Source organism: Dipodomys spectabilis, unplaced genomic scaffold (assembly GCF_019054845.1).
Source record: "Dipodomys spectabilis isolate Male_0828 unplaced genomic scaffold, ASM1905484v1 ptg000098l, whole genome shotgun sequence".
NCBI classification, from domain to species: domain Eukaryota; kingdom Metazoa; phylum Chordata; class Mammalia; order Rodentia; family Heteromyidae; genus Dipodomys; species Dipodomys spectabilis.
Genome location: NW_024870775.1, coordinates 18,808,808 through 18,827,401, shown reverse-complemented (window position 1 = coordinate 18,827,401; position 18,594 = coordinate 18,808,808). Strand labels below are relative to the sequence as shown.

Sequence of the window (18,594 nt, the reverse complement as noted above, 5' to 3'; positions counted from 1 at the left end):
CAGTTTTAGGCATGTTTGTTTCTCAGTTGTTGAAATAGGTCTAGTCTCTGTCCTTTTCCTTCCTGAGCTGAGGTATATCTTCAGCATCCGGAGAACACTATTAATGTAAATGTCAAACTAACAAATTACAAATATCTGATAGTAGGAATCCTTCCGTATCAAATGAATCTGTGCATATAGAATGAACTGTAACTACTCTAAAGCACAAAAATGTCCCCATCTCAGTATTTTACTTTCAAATGGTATTTATGGACAAACCAACCAAAAACGTTGAGGATTTCAATTTTGGCATGTTTTTGAGAGGCATTAATGCAAAAGGCATGTAAATTTTACCGTGGAGAGGACTTACATGTCATGCTTTCTCACTATTCATTTGCCGTAATAAGGTTAACTATTAGGTTCCTTTAGGATAAATTAGAGATTTTAGGGATTACCAGAGTCTCACGAATCAACAGAGCTGGACTGGCTGAAGCCTCCGGCCGCCCGGTTTTCACCGTGAGCACGGCGGCGCAGGCGCTCTGCTTCCCCCTCCACCCCGCCCCTTACGGTGGCCCGCGCGCTAATGACGTCACTCTCCCGCGCGGCGTTCCGGGCCTCGGTCGGGTCGCGGAGCCGTAGTCTTCCCTTTCGCAAAGCTGGGCGGAGCGCGAGGAGAGCAGGGGGAAGATTTTGTTCTACTACGCACGCGCAGAGGGGATGGCGACGGTGCCTCTTTCTTTCCCTCTTTCTGTAGCTTAGCTCAGCCCGGAGGGTTGAGTGCCCTCCCCCTGCTCTGCCTGCCCCTCCCCTCATCCCCTCCCCCCCGCCCAGTGGGGATCCTAACTGACAGTTGTCGCCAGGCCCGTCCGTGCGCCGCCTCCTTCTGCCCAGGTCCCCCGCAGGTAGAGAGGGGCGGGAGGGGGTGTGAGGGAGAGGAGGAGCCGGGCCCGCCGCGGCCCAGCGCCGCGGCCCACCCGGGGGAGGAGAGAGAGGAGCCCCTGGTACTCCTCGCCCCCTCCCCGCCCCCTGCCGGCCCGGGAGGGGGTGGGGCACCGGGGCCGCGGCCGCCCCGCGAGGCTCGGCGGTGGAGAGAGCGGCGACCGGCGGGCGGGCGGCGGAGGGGTGAAGCCGACGAGGGCCGCGCGCGCGCCGCCGGGGGAGGGGAGAGAGGAGGGCACCCGGGCTCTCCTCTCCCCCTCCCCGCGCGCCATGTAACCCCGCCCCGCCGGCGGCGAGCTCGAGACCCCCGCGCGCACCGAGCCGAGCCGGCGGCTGAAGAAGGACGAGGCCCGATGCGGCACGGGCTGCGCGGCACGGCCGAGCCGTGAGGAAGCGGCCCGCGCTCCCACGTCCCTCGGCGTCTCGAGAGGCCGCTCCGCGCCTCCCAGCCTGGGCCTGCCGAGAGCATGAGCGTGCCCGAGCCTCCCGGGGAGATGGAGCCGGCTGGGGAAGAGGAGCGGCCGCCACCGGCGGCCGAGGCAGAGGGCGAGGAGGAGGTGGCCGAGGCGGCCCCGGCCACGGGGCCGGCCCGCGGGAGGAGTGCCTCCTCGCTGGAGGACGCGGCGGACCCGGCGGAGGAGGCGGCGGAGACGAAGGGGGTCGCGGGCGGTGGCTGCAAGGAGCAGGAACTGACCTACGAGCTGCAGCAGGGTTACCGCATCCTGGGCGAGTTCCTGCAGGAGAAGCATAGGGGCCTCACTGCCCCCTTCCTGCAGCCCTTGGGGGGCGTTGCCAGCGGGGAAGAGGAGGCGGCCGAGGGGCCGCGCGGCGGGGGCCGGGGCAGTCGCGCCGTCCCGCCGCCGCCGCCGGGCCAGGGCATGTGTTTGCTGAAGATGGAGGAGAAGTTCGCCAGCGGCCAGTACCGGGGCATCACGGAGTTTGTGGCGGACTTCAGGACGATGCTGGAGACGTGTTACCGCCTGCACGGAGTGGACCATTGGATCTCCAAACAGGGCCAGAAGCTAGAGATGCTGCTGGAGCAGAAGTTGGCGCTTCTCTCTCGGTAAGCTAGCCCCATTCTGGGTGGGACTGACAGACTGACACAAACACACCCTCACACGTGTCCGAGCGAGGATGGGCTGGGCCAGGGAGCGGGGGGCGGCGCTGATAGGTGCGGTGTCGGTGGCGGAGAACCCCGAGAGGTGGAGCAGCTCTGGGCGGGGGCCTTGGAGGGGTGTGGTGGATGTGGGCTGAAAGCTGGGCACCCGGGAAGGGAGAAGCTGATTTCCATATTTCTATCAATGCGTTATCACTGTGATTCAGACACGATAATCCACTCTCGAACCATTATTTTTAAGTCTTAAAGTACACTGCAAATTGATATCAAAGTTTCTAAACTCAGAAGGTCCGTCAAGTTTTAAAGATTTGAAAAGAATGTAGAATGAAGCAAGAGAGCTGGCTGCAAGAAACTGCTCAAGTTTCTAAGAGCATTTAGTTTCCATAAGCTAACAGACCTTAGTCTTAGAAAAGGACAGAGAAACTTTCTCTTTAACACAGAGGCTAATTTTTGAGGCTTGAATCCTGGGCCTCAATTCAGACAGGCTAGGCAAGCGTGCTCTTCAGTCATACCTTCAACCCTACTTAAAGGTAAAATTTTAAATTCTTGGAGCCATCATTCCTAGCGGCTAATGTGCATTAAGAATTCTCAGGTGATTTAATAGTATCCATACTTAGAAGTTAAACTTATAACGTTGTAACTTATAAACGTTGTAAACATAAACGTTATAATGTTACTAAAGATACTTAATCTCCAACATTCAGCAGAAGAGAAAAAAATGCTTACATTTTGATAGCACAAAGTAGCATGATGGTTTCAAGTAGAGTTCTGAGTTGCTCACTTTTTTGTACTTGTTAGTGATGTTATGTATACACTTTATAAATGATAAGTTTGGGGCTGGGAAGGTGGCTCAGTGGTAGAGCGCTTGCCTTGCATGCCTGAGGCCCTGGGTTCGATTCCTCAGCACCTCATAAGCCAAAAGAAAACAAGCCGGAAGTGGCACTGTGGCTCAAATGGTAGTGCGCTAGCCTTGAGCTGAAGAGCTGAGGGACAGCGCCCAGGCCCAGAGTTTAGGCCCCACGACCGGATTCCCCCCCCCCCACCAAATGATGTTTGCTTAGGTATATTAGGAAATTATTACTTTTTCTATACTAGCCAGAAGACTAAGTCGTTATTATATAATTGCTTTGGGTAGACATGTTTGAAAAGCCTCAGTTGCAACTTAGGTTTGGAATATAATTTATTATGTTTCAAAACAATATGTTATAGTTCTCATGAACAGGGTTTTTTAGCAACCAGATGACCAAGACACCTTATTTGGAAATGAAGTATTATATAGTATTTTAGTATTTATGTCATTTAAGTTTCCTTTTGTGTTCTGATGTATATTTGTAACCCTAAATTAAATCTTTCAGTTTGTAAGGATAATTTTACTGCTGTTTCATATACTACTGAGCTTCTAGTGACTGATAATAAATGAGATGCCTTTGGTAAAGAGGATGTCACATTATCATTAAAGAGCAGCCAAATGATATTAGTACATTGAATAAACATTGTAAAACTTCCAGAGTCTTTATCTGTATAATGAGAGTATTAGTCTAAATTAATTGATTGTGCAAATATTTAAGTGTCCACTAGTGTTGGACTTCCATGTGTCTCAGATCAGTAGACAAGTTTTCTGAACTGATTGGTTTACAGTTGAGTAGGGAAGAAAACACCTAAGATGATAATGAATCTAGGGCTGGAAGGTGGATTAGTGGTAGAGTGCCTACCTAGCATACATGAAGCCCTGGGTTTGATTCCTCAGTACCACACAAACAGGTAAAGCCAGAAGCGGTGCCATGGCTCAAGTGGTAGTGCGCTAGCCTTGAGCAAAAGAAGCTCAGGGACAGTGCCCAGGACCTAAGTTTGTGCCCCAGGACTGGAAAAAAAAAAAAGATAATGAACATACTGGATATATTAACAAGGTTTAGGAGAGGGTGATCTAAAGCTGGAAGAAAAGGGATAACAGGTGAGAAAAAGAAAGGAGAAGGGGAAAGAGAATAAAGTTAATACAGTTTGTACTTGAACTCATTCTTAAAGGAGTTGAATATTGTAGGTGGATTTGACAGGGACATTTTAGAATACTAAACTACAATGAATGCAAGACATAAAACAGCATAGTTTTCTGGAAACTACAAATAATTTTAAATACTTTAGTATATATTTTTATAGTTTAGTCTCCAGTGTTTTGTCTGTACCTCAGAAGGCATACAAAATGGGTCCAAATAGGAGTGAGGGAAGAAATTATTAAAACTTCAGTATATTCTATTATTATTTTATTCTAAATGTCTGGTTTTGTTTTGCTTTTGTGATATTTATACTAGTAGTAGATATATAAACATAAATATAGGGCTGGGAAAGTGGCTCAGTGGTAGCGCGCTTGTCTTGCATGCCTGAGGCCCTGGGTTCGATTTCTCAGCACCACATAAGCAAAAAAGAAAAAAAGCCAGATTTTAAACATAAATATACACACATATGTATGTATATGTATATATACGTATCTAGGCAAGTGCTCTGCCACTTGAGCCATATCCCCTTTTTAGTTATCTTTAAGATATTTTTTAGTTATTTTTTAGATAGGATCAACTTCCTGCTTTTTGCCTTCATCTATCCTTGAATCGTGATTTCCTATCTCTGCCTCCCATGCATGTTCTGGGATTACAGTTATGAAATATCATGTCCATCTTGTTCAATATAAAATCTTGATAACTTTTTGTTTGGGCTGGCTTCAACTGTAATCCTCCTTTTTCTGCCTTCCAAGTAGCAGGGATTATAGATGTGAGCCATTGTTCCCAGATTACTTTCAGAGTTTTAGTGGTAAATCTTGATTTAGCTTGTTAAATACTATGCTGCAAGGAAGAATGCTTAGAGTACTACTGGGATAAGCTATAGTAGCAGGGGTGAGAAACCTTTTTAACTGCATGGGGCTATTTTGATATTTATAACATAATTTGAACAGGCTGATTCACTGAATTTCATTTTTCCAAAGCAGCTAAATTTACTGAATTTCAAGTCCCACCCAGGTCAAATGCTTTCCCAGGCCTTCTCCAGCCCTCAGGACGGAACATATGCTATTCCCAGGAGTGTTAGAGATGTAAAGAAAAAATAACAGGGGTGGGAGGAAACTGATTCAAATACTTTAATAGATTTTATTTAAGCTAGTTTGTTTATTTGCTTGGTGGGTTGTGAGGCTTGAACTCTGGGCCTGGGCTCTGTCCCTCAGCTCTTCAGCTCAAGGCAAGCACTCTACCACTTGAGCCACATTAACACTTCCAGTTTTTTTGGTGGCTAATTGGAGATAAGAGTCTCATGGTCTTTCCTGCCTGGGCTGGTTTTGAACCTTGATCCTCAGATCTCAGCCTCCTGAGTAGCTAGGATTACAGGCATGAACCACTGATGCCTGGCTTCAAGCTAATTTTTTTTTTTTTTTTGCCGGTTGTGGGGCTTGAACTTTGGGCTTGGCACTGTCCCTCAGCTCTTCAGCTCAAGGCGAGTACTCTACCACTTGAGCCATAGCTCCACTTCCAGTTTTCTGAGTGGTATTGGAGATAAGTGTCTCATGGACTTTCCTGCCTGGGCTGGCTTTGAACCATGATCCTCAAATCTCAGCCTCCTGAGTAGCTAGGATTACAGGTGTGAGCCACCAGCGTCCGGTTTCAAGCTTATTTTTAAACTAGGTTTTAAAGAGTGTATAAAATGTTGGTAGGTGAAATTCAGGAGTCAATTGACAATTACTTTAATTATTCTGTGCTAGGTAGAGTATAAAGCCATATAAAATGATCTTTTATGCTACTTCATTTTGATAGGTGAACAGAAAATACAATTTAGAATTCTGATGCATACAAATACAGAGTATTCGTTAGGAAATAGTTTGTACCCTATGATTAGTGTATAAGATGAATAGGATCTGTAGTGACAGGTAGGTCTAGAAAGATAGGATGGGGCCAGTTAGAGAGGGCTTTGAATGCTTACTAAGGAGTTTAGAATCTAGGCCATGTAAATGTGTCACAAGGGTTAAGAGAGTAACATGATGTTACTAGTATTTTGAAGAAGGTAGAAATGGAAGGAGGAAGAAAGCAGGAAGTCAATTAAAAGGTTATTTAATTAATTCCATCAAAAAATATAATGAACAGTTGGAATATAAAGCTTAGATGAAGATACAGAAGAGAATTTAACTCAGCAGGTGCAAATGGTAAATGGCAAACTGTTGGATGCATGGTGTGAAGGAGTGATGTCCAAATGAATTAGGTTATTTGTACCCAGGTGATGGAGATACTGTGATGATAAGAGGGATTCATTTGAAGATATCCAGCTGAAAATTAATTTAAAAAGTGCATATGGTAATAAGAAGTGTGGTTTTTGTGGGGTTTGAACTGAAGGCCTGGGTGCTGTCCCTGAGCCTCTTTGTGAGCAAAGCTAACACTCTACCACTTTAAGCTGCAGCTTCATTTCCAGTTTTTGAGTGGTTAATTGGAGGTAAGAGTCTCACTTTTCTGCCTGGGCTGGCTTTGAACTATGTTCCTCACATCTCAGCCTCCTGAATAGGATTACAGGCATGAAGCACCCACTCCTGGCACTATAGATGTTTAATAAAGGGTTAACATACAGAAAGGCAATGATTAAAGAAATGAAAGTGAATGAGACTGCCCAGGATGAAGTTTAGTTATAAAAGGGGGCAGCAAACTTTGAGGATTGTCTTCAACAGTCTTTTCAGGAAGAAAAAGGATTAGAAAAACTTCTATTAAAGTATATTTAAAAAGCTGAACACTTTGAGTAAGTGCAGTTAACAAAGTTGAAAAGGATTTCTCATGACACAAATGTATTATCTGGAATAATGTGAACACAGACTTCATTGCTTAATGATTTTTTTTTGTTTTGTTTTCCATTGAAGATACTAATTTAAGAATGGTTTAGCTTTCATATAATAAAAATGCCTATGTAGACTTTGATTGTTGTTGGGATTTTTTTGATGTTTTGTGTTGTGTGTTTATGTGGGCATGTGCATGTGCATGTGCATACATACATACTAGGATTGTGGCTTGTACTCAGGGCCTTGCACTCTTGGTGGACTTTTTTGCTGGAGTTCTACTACTTGAGCCATTCTAGAAGTCTGGTAATTTACTGGTTGAGATCAAGTCTTGTGGACTTATTTGCCTAGGCTTCCCAGGCTGCCAGGCTTCTGATCAAGCTTCCTGAGTAGCTAGGATTACAGGTATGAGCTACTGGCCTGGCAAGACTCATGTGTTTTGTTTTATAATGTGCTTGTCATTCCCTGTTAGCTTTCCATTGCTGTGACAAAATGCCTGAGAAACATAATTTAAAGGGTAAAAAATTAATTCCATATTATACCTGTATTTTAGCTTTTAAATAATCTTTAGGCCATCTCTATAAAACCCAGAATTCCCCAGAACAAAGAAGAGACATTTTCAGTCTCCAGAAACTTGGATGATATTATGATCTTTAATGTTCATATTAAATTACCTTAAGTCCTCCTTTTTTAATTGGGAAAAACTGTTTAATCCCAGTGGTAATATTATCTGTCACTAAACTTTTTTGTTATATCATCTTTCTTCTGGGATTTGTGAATATTCCAGAATGAATCATGCTTAAAATTCAGGATATTAAGTACACACACACACACACACACCATTATGGAAAGCATACTAATTGTGTTTACAACCACAATTAGGATAATGAAAAATTTTCATTTTCTTCTTTTAACTTTTCTATAAGTATTCATAGATTTTTCTATAATAAATATATTAAATTTGTAGTAAAATTCAGATTTTATTGAAAGGAAATTCATATTGCAATTTTTTTTTTTTTGCTGGTCTTGGGGCTTGAACTCAGGGCTTGGGCGCTATCCCTAAGCCTCTTTGTACTCAAGGCTAGTGCTCTACCACTTGAGCCACAGTACTACTTCTAGCTCTTTCTGAGTAGTTTATTAGAGATAAGAGTCTCATGGACCTTTCTGCCCATGTTGGCTTTGAACTGCGCAGCCTCCTGAGTAGCTAGGATTACAGGCGTGAGCCACCAGCACCTACATTTATTTACAATTTTGAATAAACTATATATATGTAAAATAATTTCAGTTAAAATATGTAACACCAAGGCTCTGAGAAAGTTTATCTAGTTGTAACTAGATGGTGAAACTATGAGTACACTTTTCATTTTTTTCCTCCATTTTTAATTTTTTGTGCATTGACCATATATTTTGTTGCTTTTTGCAATTCCATTTAAATTATGAAATCCAGATTTTTCTGTGTGTGGTTCTAAGCAGTTGGAATAGCTTGTACTAAAAACTGACTGAATTTTAGAATTCAAAGCTTTTGAGTACAGCCATCTGAACAATAGCTCCAGACAAAAATAAATCTTCTGATGGTGTCCTTTATATCTTTTAGTGTGTCTTTACATTGATTTGTTTCTAAATCATGATCCCAGAAGATAAGCCAGTTTAAAATAAAACTATTTGACTGTAAACTCTTGTTATACCTTCCAGGTACTTTGCTAGTGTTGCTATTCTGCGAGATTGTATTCTATGTTAAAATCAGTGAAAATTTATAATCAGTCCAATTTATAATGCAGAAAATGATTAAGTTGTTATATAGCATATGAAATATGCTGAGCATCTTCCAAAAGTTTTGGAAGCAATATATTTCATTAGCTAAGGGTTAGTTTTCTTTCAAGTGATAACATATCGATTTGTAATAACAACAATTTTAGTTTGCAAAAGCTTTAAAGGTTAGCCATTAAAAAAAAAATCATAATCTACCAAAGTAGTAGATTGACTTTTGTGGTAATGTATATTCTCAATCTCTTGAGATTGATACCACAAAGAAAACATTTCTCACAAAATATATACTCAGAATATTAAGATTCTATTTCATATTTTTTGTTTTTATTTTTGTCAGTTATGAGGTTTGAACTCGGGGCCTGGGCACTGTTCCTGAACTCTCTGGCTCAAGGCTACTGCTCTACCTCTTTGAACCACACACCACTTCTGGTTTTCTGATGGTTAATTGGAGCCCTGTCTGGCTTTGAACTGCAATCCTCAGATCTCAATCTCCTGAGTACCTAGGATGACAGGCATGAGCCACCAGCACCTGGCTATTTTTTTAAAAATACTTTTCAAATTTCCTTGTAGACATAGCAAAGATTATCAATTTTTTTTTTTTTTTGGTCCGGTCGTGGGGTCTGAACTCTGGGCTTAGGCACTGTCCCTCAGCAATTCAGCTCAAGGTTAGCGCTCTACTACTTGAGCCACAGCGCCACTTCCGGCTTTTTTCTTTTTACTTATGTGGTGCTGAGGAATCGAACCCAGGATCTCAGGCATGCAAGGCAAGCGCTCTACCACTGAGCCACCTTCCCAGCCCCAGATTATCAATTTTTTGCTGAAAAAGCAATTCCTAGCAAATTCAAGTTATTCCTATGTTTGGTCTATAAATAAGAAGAGTCTGCTTCATTTTGCACAGAAGGAAATGGACCAGATGAAAAAGCTATCACATAGAAAGGTTTTCCCATAGAAAGCAGTTGTAAATATATACTGTTTCCATGTTAGCTCACAAACATTTTTGACATACCTGAATTTTTAAAATTGGAAGATGAAAATATTAGAAAATAATCATGAAAAAAACCAAATACATGTTTTATATTTGTCTTGAATACTGGTGTTTTTACTTGAGGAAAGACAAGCTTTTATATTTGAATATTTTAGCTGGGCACCAGCGGCTCATACCTGTAATCCTAGCTACACCGGAGCTCAGATCTGAGGATCTCTGTTCAAAGCCATCCTGGGTGGAAAAGTCTGTAAGACTCTTATCGTCAGTTAACCAGCAGTAAACCAGAAGTAGAGCTGTAGTTCAAGTGGTAGAGTTGCCAGCCTTGAGTGAAAAAAAGCATACTGATCCTGAGTTCAAGCCCCAATACTGGTAATAGAAAAAACAACTCTATTACCACAGATATGTTATCTCCTGATCCCCTGTCTTCTCTGCTACTATTGCTTCTAAAGCCTTTTCTAACCATTCTTTCTAAAATAGTATTTCTTTTCAATTACCATCTGTTTTTCTTTTTTTAATTTATTTTTAATAATTTTTCCTTTTTTTTTTTTTTTGTCGTGGGGCCTGTCCCTCAGCTCTTCAGCTCAAAGCTAGTGCTCTACCACTGGAGCCACAGCGCCACTTCTGGCTTTTTCTACTAATGTGGTGCTAAGGAATCGAACCCATGGCCTCATGCATACAAGGCAAGCACTCTACCACTGAGCCACCTTCCCAGCCTATTTTTAATAATTTTTATTGAGATTAAGTGATTGCATAAATTTCACTGTATTGTAGGATAGTGATACAATTCACAAGGCAAATTGTCATTATCTTGGTCTATAAAGTTTGTGAATTCTATAAGCTTTGAAAATGCAACTATTTCTTCCACGTCAGGCTGTTTTTCTTTTATTATCTACCCTTTTATTGATTTTATTCCAACCTCTATAACATTTAATATATAATTATGTCTTTTTTTGTTTCTCTTTAAAATGGAAACCCGAGGGCAGGGAAATCTGAGTGCAGGGAGGTTTTTTTCATTGATTTATTGCTGTTTAACTTCTGCATGTTTATGTGAAGTGAAACAATAGATACTGGTTGAGTGGAGAGATATAGTACCCTGCCTTAAGGGGTTGATACAGTATTAAAAGCCTAGTTAATTGGAAAGTTGGAGGCTAGCCTGGATAATTTAAGGAGACACCATCTCAAAGTAAAAAGAGGTGGAATGAGTGATAGGGTAGAACTTGCCCAGCATTCATTAGGTCTTATGATTAATCCTTAATACTACCAAAACCAAAACCAGACAAATCATCATAGAAGGTATTGTATGATCTAGGCATGGTAGTGCAAATCTGTAATCAAAATGTAGAGAATTGGAGGCAAAGGAAACCATGAAACCATCTTAAAACAGAAACAAAAACATGATGTAGTAGCTCATGCCTATAATCCCATTATTAAAAAGGCTGAAGCAGGAGGATTTCAATTTTTAGGCTACCCCTGGATATAAGCAAGTTCCAGGCCAGCCTGTACAATTTATGAATGAAACTGGTGATTATCATATTGAAAAAATACGTCAAACTCAGAAAAATAAAATGCTATATTTTACTCATTTATAAAATCTGAAGCTAAAAAAGAAAAACTAGCTGGGTGCCAGTGGCTCAAGCCTATAATTCTAGCTGAGCTCTGAAGATTATGCTTGGAAGCCAGGCTAGGCAGGAAAATCTGTGATACTCTTACTTTCAATTAATCACTAAAAGCCAAAAGTGGAGCTATGACTTAAGTGGAAGAGCATTAGCCTTGGGCAAAAAAGCTCAGGGACAGCACCCAGGCCCTGAGTTCAAGCCCAAGGACTGGCATAAATTTAAAAAAACTAACATTATGACAATTGTAAAAGGATTGGTATTGTGGGGATTGAAGAGGGTGATGGGGTAAATATGATCAAAGTATATATGTGTATGTATGTATGTATATATATATATATATATATATATATATATATGAAAATAACATAATTAAACCCAATAAAATCTGTTTGGAAGGAGGAGAGAAGAGGATTTTTAAAAAGTAATGTGTGTTTAATATGGTAAGACAAGTACAGTTTATTATATATTTGCAGTGCTTATTTGATAAGCACTTATAGTGGAATTTAGAAATGAATATAGAGATTTTTCACAACTATTCTAAAACTAGAAGAAGCAAATACAATAGTATGTTATCTACAAAACCTAGGTGATTAAAAACTAGAATTGGATTAGCCGGGCGCTGGTGGCTCACCCCGTAATCCTAGCTACTCAGGAGGCTGAGATCTGAGGATCTCGGTTCAAAGCCAGCCCGGGCAGGAGAGACTGTGAGACTCCTATCTCCAATAAACCACCAGAAAACCGGAAGTGGCGCTGTAGCTCAAGTGGTAGAGCACTCACCTTGAGCTGAAGAGCTGAGGGACAGCGCCCAGGCCCAGAGTTCAAGCCCCACGACCGACAAAAAAAAAAAAACCAAAAACTAGAATTGGTTATACTGATCAAAAAAAAAAAAAAAAAGAAGCAGGGTGCCAGTGTCTTATGCCTGCAATCCTAGCTACTCAGGAGGCTGAGATCTGAGGATCATGATTTGAAGTCAGCCTGGAAAGAAAAGTCCATACAACATTCTTCAGTAAACCATTGATAAGCCAGTAGTGAAACTGGTACAAGTACTAAAAGAAAAAGCTCGGGGACAGCATCCAGGCTCTGAATTCAAGCCCTAGGAATCCCACTCCACCCCCACCCCCCACAAAGATGAATATAAGATGAAAGGTAGGTGTGGAGCAGTGGAAAAGTTAATTTGGTGTAGTGGATCCAGGCAACAAGAAAATATATTCAAGAGAGAAAAGGGAGGAAAAAGTGACTATTTATAGCTATGGAATGGCCTAATATGTTATGCTAATCAAGAGTTTGATATTCTGTATTAGAAAATTTTTATATTAAAGACTTTATTTTTTATTTATTTATTTTTTTGGGTCCAGTCGTAGGGCTTGAACTCAGGGCCTGGGCGCTGTCCCTCAGCTCTTCAGCTCAAGGCTAGCACTCTACCCCTTGAGCCACAGCGCCACTTCCGGCTTTTTTCTTTTTGCTTATGTGGTGCTGAGGAATCGAACCCAGGGCCTCAGGCATGCAAGGCAAGCACTCTACCACTGAGCCATCTTCCTAGCCCATATTAAACACTTTAAAACTAAAGAATTTTAAGACATATATACATAAAATAGAGGAGAAAAAAGTCTCATTCTTCTGGCTTTCAAGTTCAAAAACTTACATTTGACTTAGCTTTGGTGAAGAATCACATATATAAATATGTCTGATTTTTATTTTTATTTTTTTGGTCAGTCGTGGGGCCTGAACTCTGGGTCCGGGCACTGTCCCTGAGCTCTTCAGCTCAAGGCTAGTGCTCTACCACTTGAGCCACAGCACCACTTCCAGCTTTTTCTACTTACATGGTGCTGAGGAATTGAATCAATGGGCCTCATGCATGCTAGGCAAGCACTCTCCACTGAGCCACCTTCCCAGCCTGAAATTTTTGTTGGACATTGAAGAAATCGTAGAATAATGTTAACAAAAATTGAAAGACGACTTTCTTTTTCTGAAGTAGGTATGCTAGATTTATATCCAGATAATTTGGAGTGGATTTAGTTGTTTTGTTTTCCTCCCTCCTACCCTCCCTCACTCCCTCCCTTCCTTTTTTTCTTTCCTTCCTATTCAGAGCCTCCTGCTTACTAAGAAGGCAGTGTACCACGACTTGAGGCACTATGTTAGCCCTTTATGCATTGGTTATTTTTAAGATAGGGTTTTGCTTTGTGCCTTGGCCAGCCTGGACTTTGGTCCTCCCATTTGTGCTTCCCTTTGTCAGTGGGTTGGCAGGTGCCTACTACTGCACCCAGCTCTTGATCTTCCCCCATATCTTTAAATGACTTTAAACACCTCTGCACCCAGGTGTTGGTGAAGATGGATTCTTGAAGTGAGATCTTTCAATCAGTAGCTAAGATTACAGATTTGAACTACTATAGCTGGCTGTTTTGTTTTTTTCAGTTGAATAATTTTAGCCTTCTCATTATCCAAGAAAAATATGTCAAATGCAGAATTTTACCGATTTAGGTTGTTACATATACCAATTTATTCTTGTCTACCAAATTATTTTGGAGTTTGAATTGATGGCCTCACATCCTAATTTTAGCTTTTCAGCTTAAATTTCACACTCTACCACTTGAACTACATTTTCACTTTGTGTTTAATTGGTGATAAGAGTCTCATGGATTTTTCTACCTGGGCTGGCTTTGAACACTGATCCTTAGATATCATTATCCTGACTAAACAGGATTACAGTTATGAGCTACCAGTACCCAGCTGAAATTATTTTTCAACAGCTTTTTTTTTGGTCTGCCAAAACAACAAAAAATTATGAGTCACGTACCAATGAATCAGGCCTGTAATCTTAGCTGCTTAGGAGGGTGAGATGGAAGACTCACAATATGAGGCCAGAAACTGCAAAAAAAGTTGAGAAACCCCTTTTTAACCAATAGCTGGGTGTCAGCTATGTGGGCCTGTCATCCTAGCTGCAACTACAACAGGAAAGTTAAAATAGGTGGGTACAGGAGCATGCCTGCCAGGGATAGAACTCTTATCTCAAAAATATCTAGCACATGAAAGTGCTGGAGGTGAGGCTCAAGTGGTCAGGCTCCTGTCAAGGCAACCAAGGCCCTGAATTCATACCCTAGTTCCACAAAATGAAAAAAAAAGAATCATGACAATTAGTAAGTTGCAAACATTGATTGTAACATTATGCCTAATTTGACATTTTAGTCTTTTTTAGTACAAATCCATATATGCAAGAGATAATTGAATACTTGTCTTAATACATAATATTACTAATTATACAGTATCTAAAGACAATTACATTTGACACTATTCTACAGAACACTGAACAAATATGAGGACTGTACTCTAATTTATCTAATCTTTGATTATGTTACAATCATTAATACATGTAATAATTTCCTATACTTACTAATTCCAAGAGAAGCAATTTAGGTGATATTGAAATTTCAGTCAAAAGTTACTATTTTCAAGACTTATTCCAAGATTTTATGGTAAAGATTTATAAATTATTGGCTAATTAAAATTTTAATGTTTTTACTAGCAATTTAAACTTTTACTAATAGTTAACATATTATTCATTTATTTTAATATGGTATACACTCTGCTAAGTATTCTATATGTTCTTTAAAGAGTTTGTAAAAGTAATCGAGATGCCAGTTATTATCCAGGTTCCACTTACTTGGGAGGCAGAGATTTGAAGAATTGAGGCCCTATTTCAAGAGAAAAGCCTAGGTATGATGGTATGTACTTATCATCCTTGCTACATTAAGTGGTGTAAATAGGTGGATTGTGATTCAAGTCAATCCACCTGGGAAACAGGGATACCCTTTTTAAAAGGTAATAAGAACCAAAAGGGGCTAGAGGGATGGCTGAAATGGTAGAACATTAGCCTAGAAAGTACAAAGCCTTGAGTTCAAATTCTAGTACCTCAAAAAAAAAGACTTGTGAAATTTAGAAAGTTATTGTAAGATTAAGATTTAAAAAATCATTCATTCCATCATTCAGAGGTGATTACTTATTAGCCTCCTTTATTCTGTCTGTATACATATATATTAGTCACAGAAAATATCAAATACAAACTCTAGATTAACCATATATACAGTTTTCTATTCTGCTTACTACCTATTAGACTTTGTTGTTGTTGTGGGGCCTGAACTCTGGGCCTGGGCACTGTCCCTGAGCTCTTCAGCTCAAGGCTAGTGATCTACCACTTGAGCCACAGCGTCACTTCTGGCTTTTTCTGCTTATGTGGTGCTAAAGAATTGAATCCAGGGCCTCATGCCTGCAAGGCAAGCAATCTACCACTGAGCTACCTTCCCAGCCCCCTTTTAGACTTTTACTTGGTCTTTAAAAATGTTTTATTATCTTTAAGTAGTTGTACAAATCAATTTATAAATATAATTCATCCTGATTGATGTCACCTTCTTCATCATTCCCCTCCAACCCAAACCGTGCCCTTAATTTTATAGGATATTGTGCGGTTGTCATAATCTAGAAGTGTCCTGGATTTACAATCTGCTACTTTAAAGTAGATCGTAGAGATATAGAAAAGCTGACCAGGAACAGGAAGACAAGTTATCATCCTTCTTTGTAACCTCATCATACTAGCATCTTGAAGGCAACACAAACACATTTGAGAATTAGAGTAACTTAAGAACCTTCTCTCTGCCTCCACTGAGAATTTGGTTTTTGTGGTGAAGAATATGTAGTTTAGTTAAGCAGTATTAACTCACTAAAAATGCGTTTTAAACTTATCAAGTCTGGTAAGGCAAATACTAGTTCCATATAAGTAAAAATTATCTCTTTACCCCAGTATCTTCCTTAAATTAAAAAAAATGAAACATTTTTTCTTGCTTAGCCTTGCTCTTACTTGGATCTTACTTAATTTTATCTGGAAAATTAAACCATTTAGATCATTGAGTACTTAAATCTTTTCTCTTCCAGTGTCTATTGGCTGTTCTTAACTTGCTCTATAACTCATCTTTTGACTCTTACTATCATTTGCTGGTTTTTTTCCTAATAGCTATAGATAATCCTAAAATTATGCCCTGAGATTTTATGTTCCTATATTTGCTTTTCTAGAGATAATCATTTATTTTATGGCTTTATTTCTCACTATGAGTCCCTAACCAATATTTTAAGCTCTCCTTTTTTAGAAAAAAGTTTCATATTTCTGTCCATAGAACTTTTCTAGTTGTCTGTGTAACTATTATCTCAAAATGTTAACAATTAAGTATTTTCTAACCTAAATCTCTTCCCCCATGTTCCTATTTTTCTTTTCAACTTTCTGCCAGGGCAGCAAAGCACTAAGCCATTGGCTGGCATAGTAATTAACTTTCAGAGCCTGATTCTGGTCAGTATATTGTTGGCCCTGAGCTCAGACTTTCCAAGTCATGTGATGTTCACAGCCTCCCATCCCTCCCAGGGAGGTAAATGCTTGGCAGGGCCTGAAAACACTTAAGTCCCACCTCCAGGAACTGAATCCCTGCATGTGTTTGCTGTCAGGTGAGTCTGAGGGCTCAGAGCCCAGGCCTTCTGATTCATGTGATTTCTTTGTTTTATTTTTTTGGTCGGTCGTGGGGCTTGAACTCTGGGCCTGGGCGCTGTCCCTGAGCTCTACAGCTCAAGGCTAGTGCTCTACCACTTGAGCCACAGTGCCACTTCCAGTTTACTGAGTGGTCTGTTGGAGATCAGAGTCTCACAGCCTTTCCTGCCCGGGCTGGCTTTGAACCGCAATCCTCAGATCTCAGCCTCCTGAGTAGCTAGAATTACAGGCATGAGCCACTGGTGTCCGGCTGATTCAAGTGATTTCTATAGCCTTCTATCCCCACCACTATAGGAAGTGAACTGCTGGTCTGGATTTGAAAGCACTAAGGCCTTATTCTGGGAACTGTATCCCATCACATGTTTATTGCTAGGCCCAGAACCCAGGCCTCTGGAATCACCTGAGTTCCATAGTCTCCCTACCACCTGCAACAAGGTTAACTTCTGGGCAGGGTCTGAAGCATTATGTCCCACTTCTGGGAATTACATGCACTATATGTTTGCTGCCACTTGGGTCTGAGTGTCTGGAGTTCAGATCTCTGAATCACATGATTTCTAATCCCGTGTACATGGAGATGAACCTTTGGGCAGTATCTAAAAATACTTGAGGCCTACTTTCAGGAACTTTATCTCAGCATAGTCTAAAGACTATGAGCCCAGGCCTATGTACTCACATTATTTCCACAGCCCTTCCTCCTCACAGGTATATGAACTGCAGAGTGGGTCTGAAAGCACTGAGACCCATTTATTGGAACTGAACCCTGAGCTGTGTTTGCTGTGAGGTGGGTCTGAGGGCTCCAAGTCAGGACCTTCTGAATCAGGAGACCTCCACAGCTGCTTCCTCCACAAAGATATGAACTTCTAGATGGAATCTTTAAGTATGACACCTACAGACAGAATACCTAATTCCTTCATTTCTCCCCCAGCCAATACAGAATTCAGGATTCTCTGTTTCCCCTACTCTGACACATTTGGAAATCACCCCTAGGTTAGATGCTTGTTGCCCATAGTGACACAAACTCAGGATATTGTGGTAACAAGTAGGGACTTGCACGCAGCCATCATGGGCTCTTAGTACACAAAGAAAGGAAACTTCTCCAGTAAAACTACCTCACAAGTGGACAACTGACTCTTTGACAAGAGGTATTGGCTAGTTTTCCTTAATCTGTGCAATACTGGCATTCCAGTCCTATACCCTGAGCAGATGGGCTAATGCTTGGCTACTGAGCTAGAACCCCAGTCCAGTGGGGAGAAATAGGACATCAGTCTGGCCACTATACTTTCCTGTGTGAACACAGAACTGAAAGACAACAGGTGATTAAAACTAACAACCAGTGATTTGGCCTCAATCACATGAGCAAATCCCAGTGCATTAAAAAAGAAGAAATATGAACAAAGCAACATGACCCTCCCAAACTCACCAGCCCCACAGTAACAAACACTAATAGTGAAGTTGATGAAATCTTAAAGAATTAAAAAGAATTATAAGAATGATTAGTGAAATGAAAAGGGGCACCAGTAAAAGCCTGAAGAAAACTTAATTCAAAGAAAACTTAAAACTCAAAATTAGAATTCTGAAAATGAAAAGCTGAATAAGTGAGATAAAATAAGCTACTAAAGGGCTGGGAAGGTGGCTCAGTGGTAGAGCGCTTGCCTTGTATGCACGAGGCCCTGGGTTCGATTCCTCAGCACCGCATAAGCAGAAAAAAAGCTGGAAGTGGCACTGTGGCTCAAGTGCTAGTGCGCTAGCCTTGAGCTGAAGAGCTGAGGGACAGCGCCCAGGCCCAAAGTTCAGGCCCATGACTGGACCCAAAAAAAAATTTTAAAAGTTACTAAAAAGTCTCTCCAGTACACTGGATCAAATTGAAGACAAAGATTT

At 41.0% G+C, this 18,594-nt stretch overlaps 1 protein-coding gene across 3 annotated transcripts in view; it reads left to right on the top strand.

Moving 5' to 3' along the window:
* Positions 1–1,296: 1,296 nt before the first annotated feature.
* Positions 1,297–18,594, top strand: part of Kiaa2026 (KIAA2026 ortholog) — a 101,544-nt gene continuing 84,246 nt past the window's right edge. For all 3 annotated transcript variants that reach the window (XM_042686776.1, XM_042686777.1, XM_042686775.1), the window contains exon 1: positions 1,297–1,981. In XM_042686776.1, the coding sequence (XP_042542710.1) occupies positions 1,386–1,981 (596 nt within the window). In that variant the 5' untranslated portion in view covers positions 1,297–1,385. The remainder of the gene's footprint in view (positions 1,982–18,594) is intronic.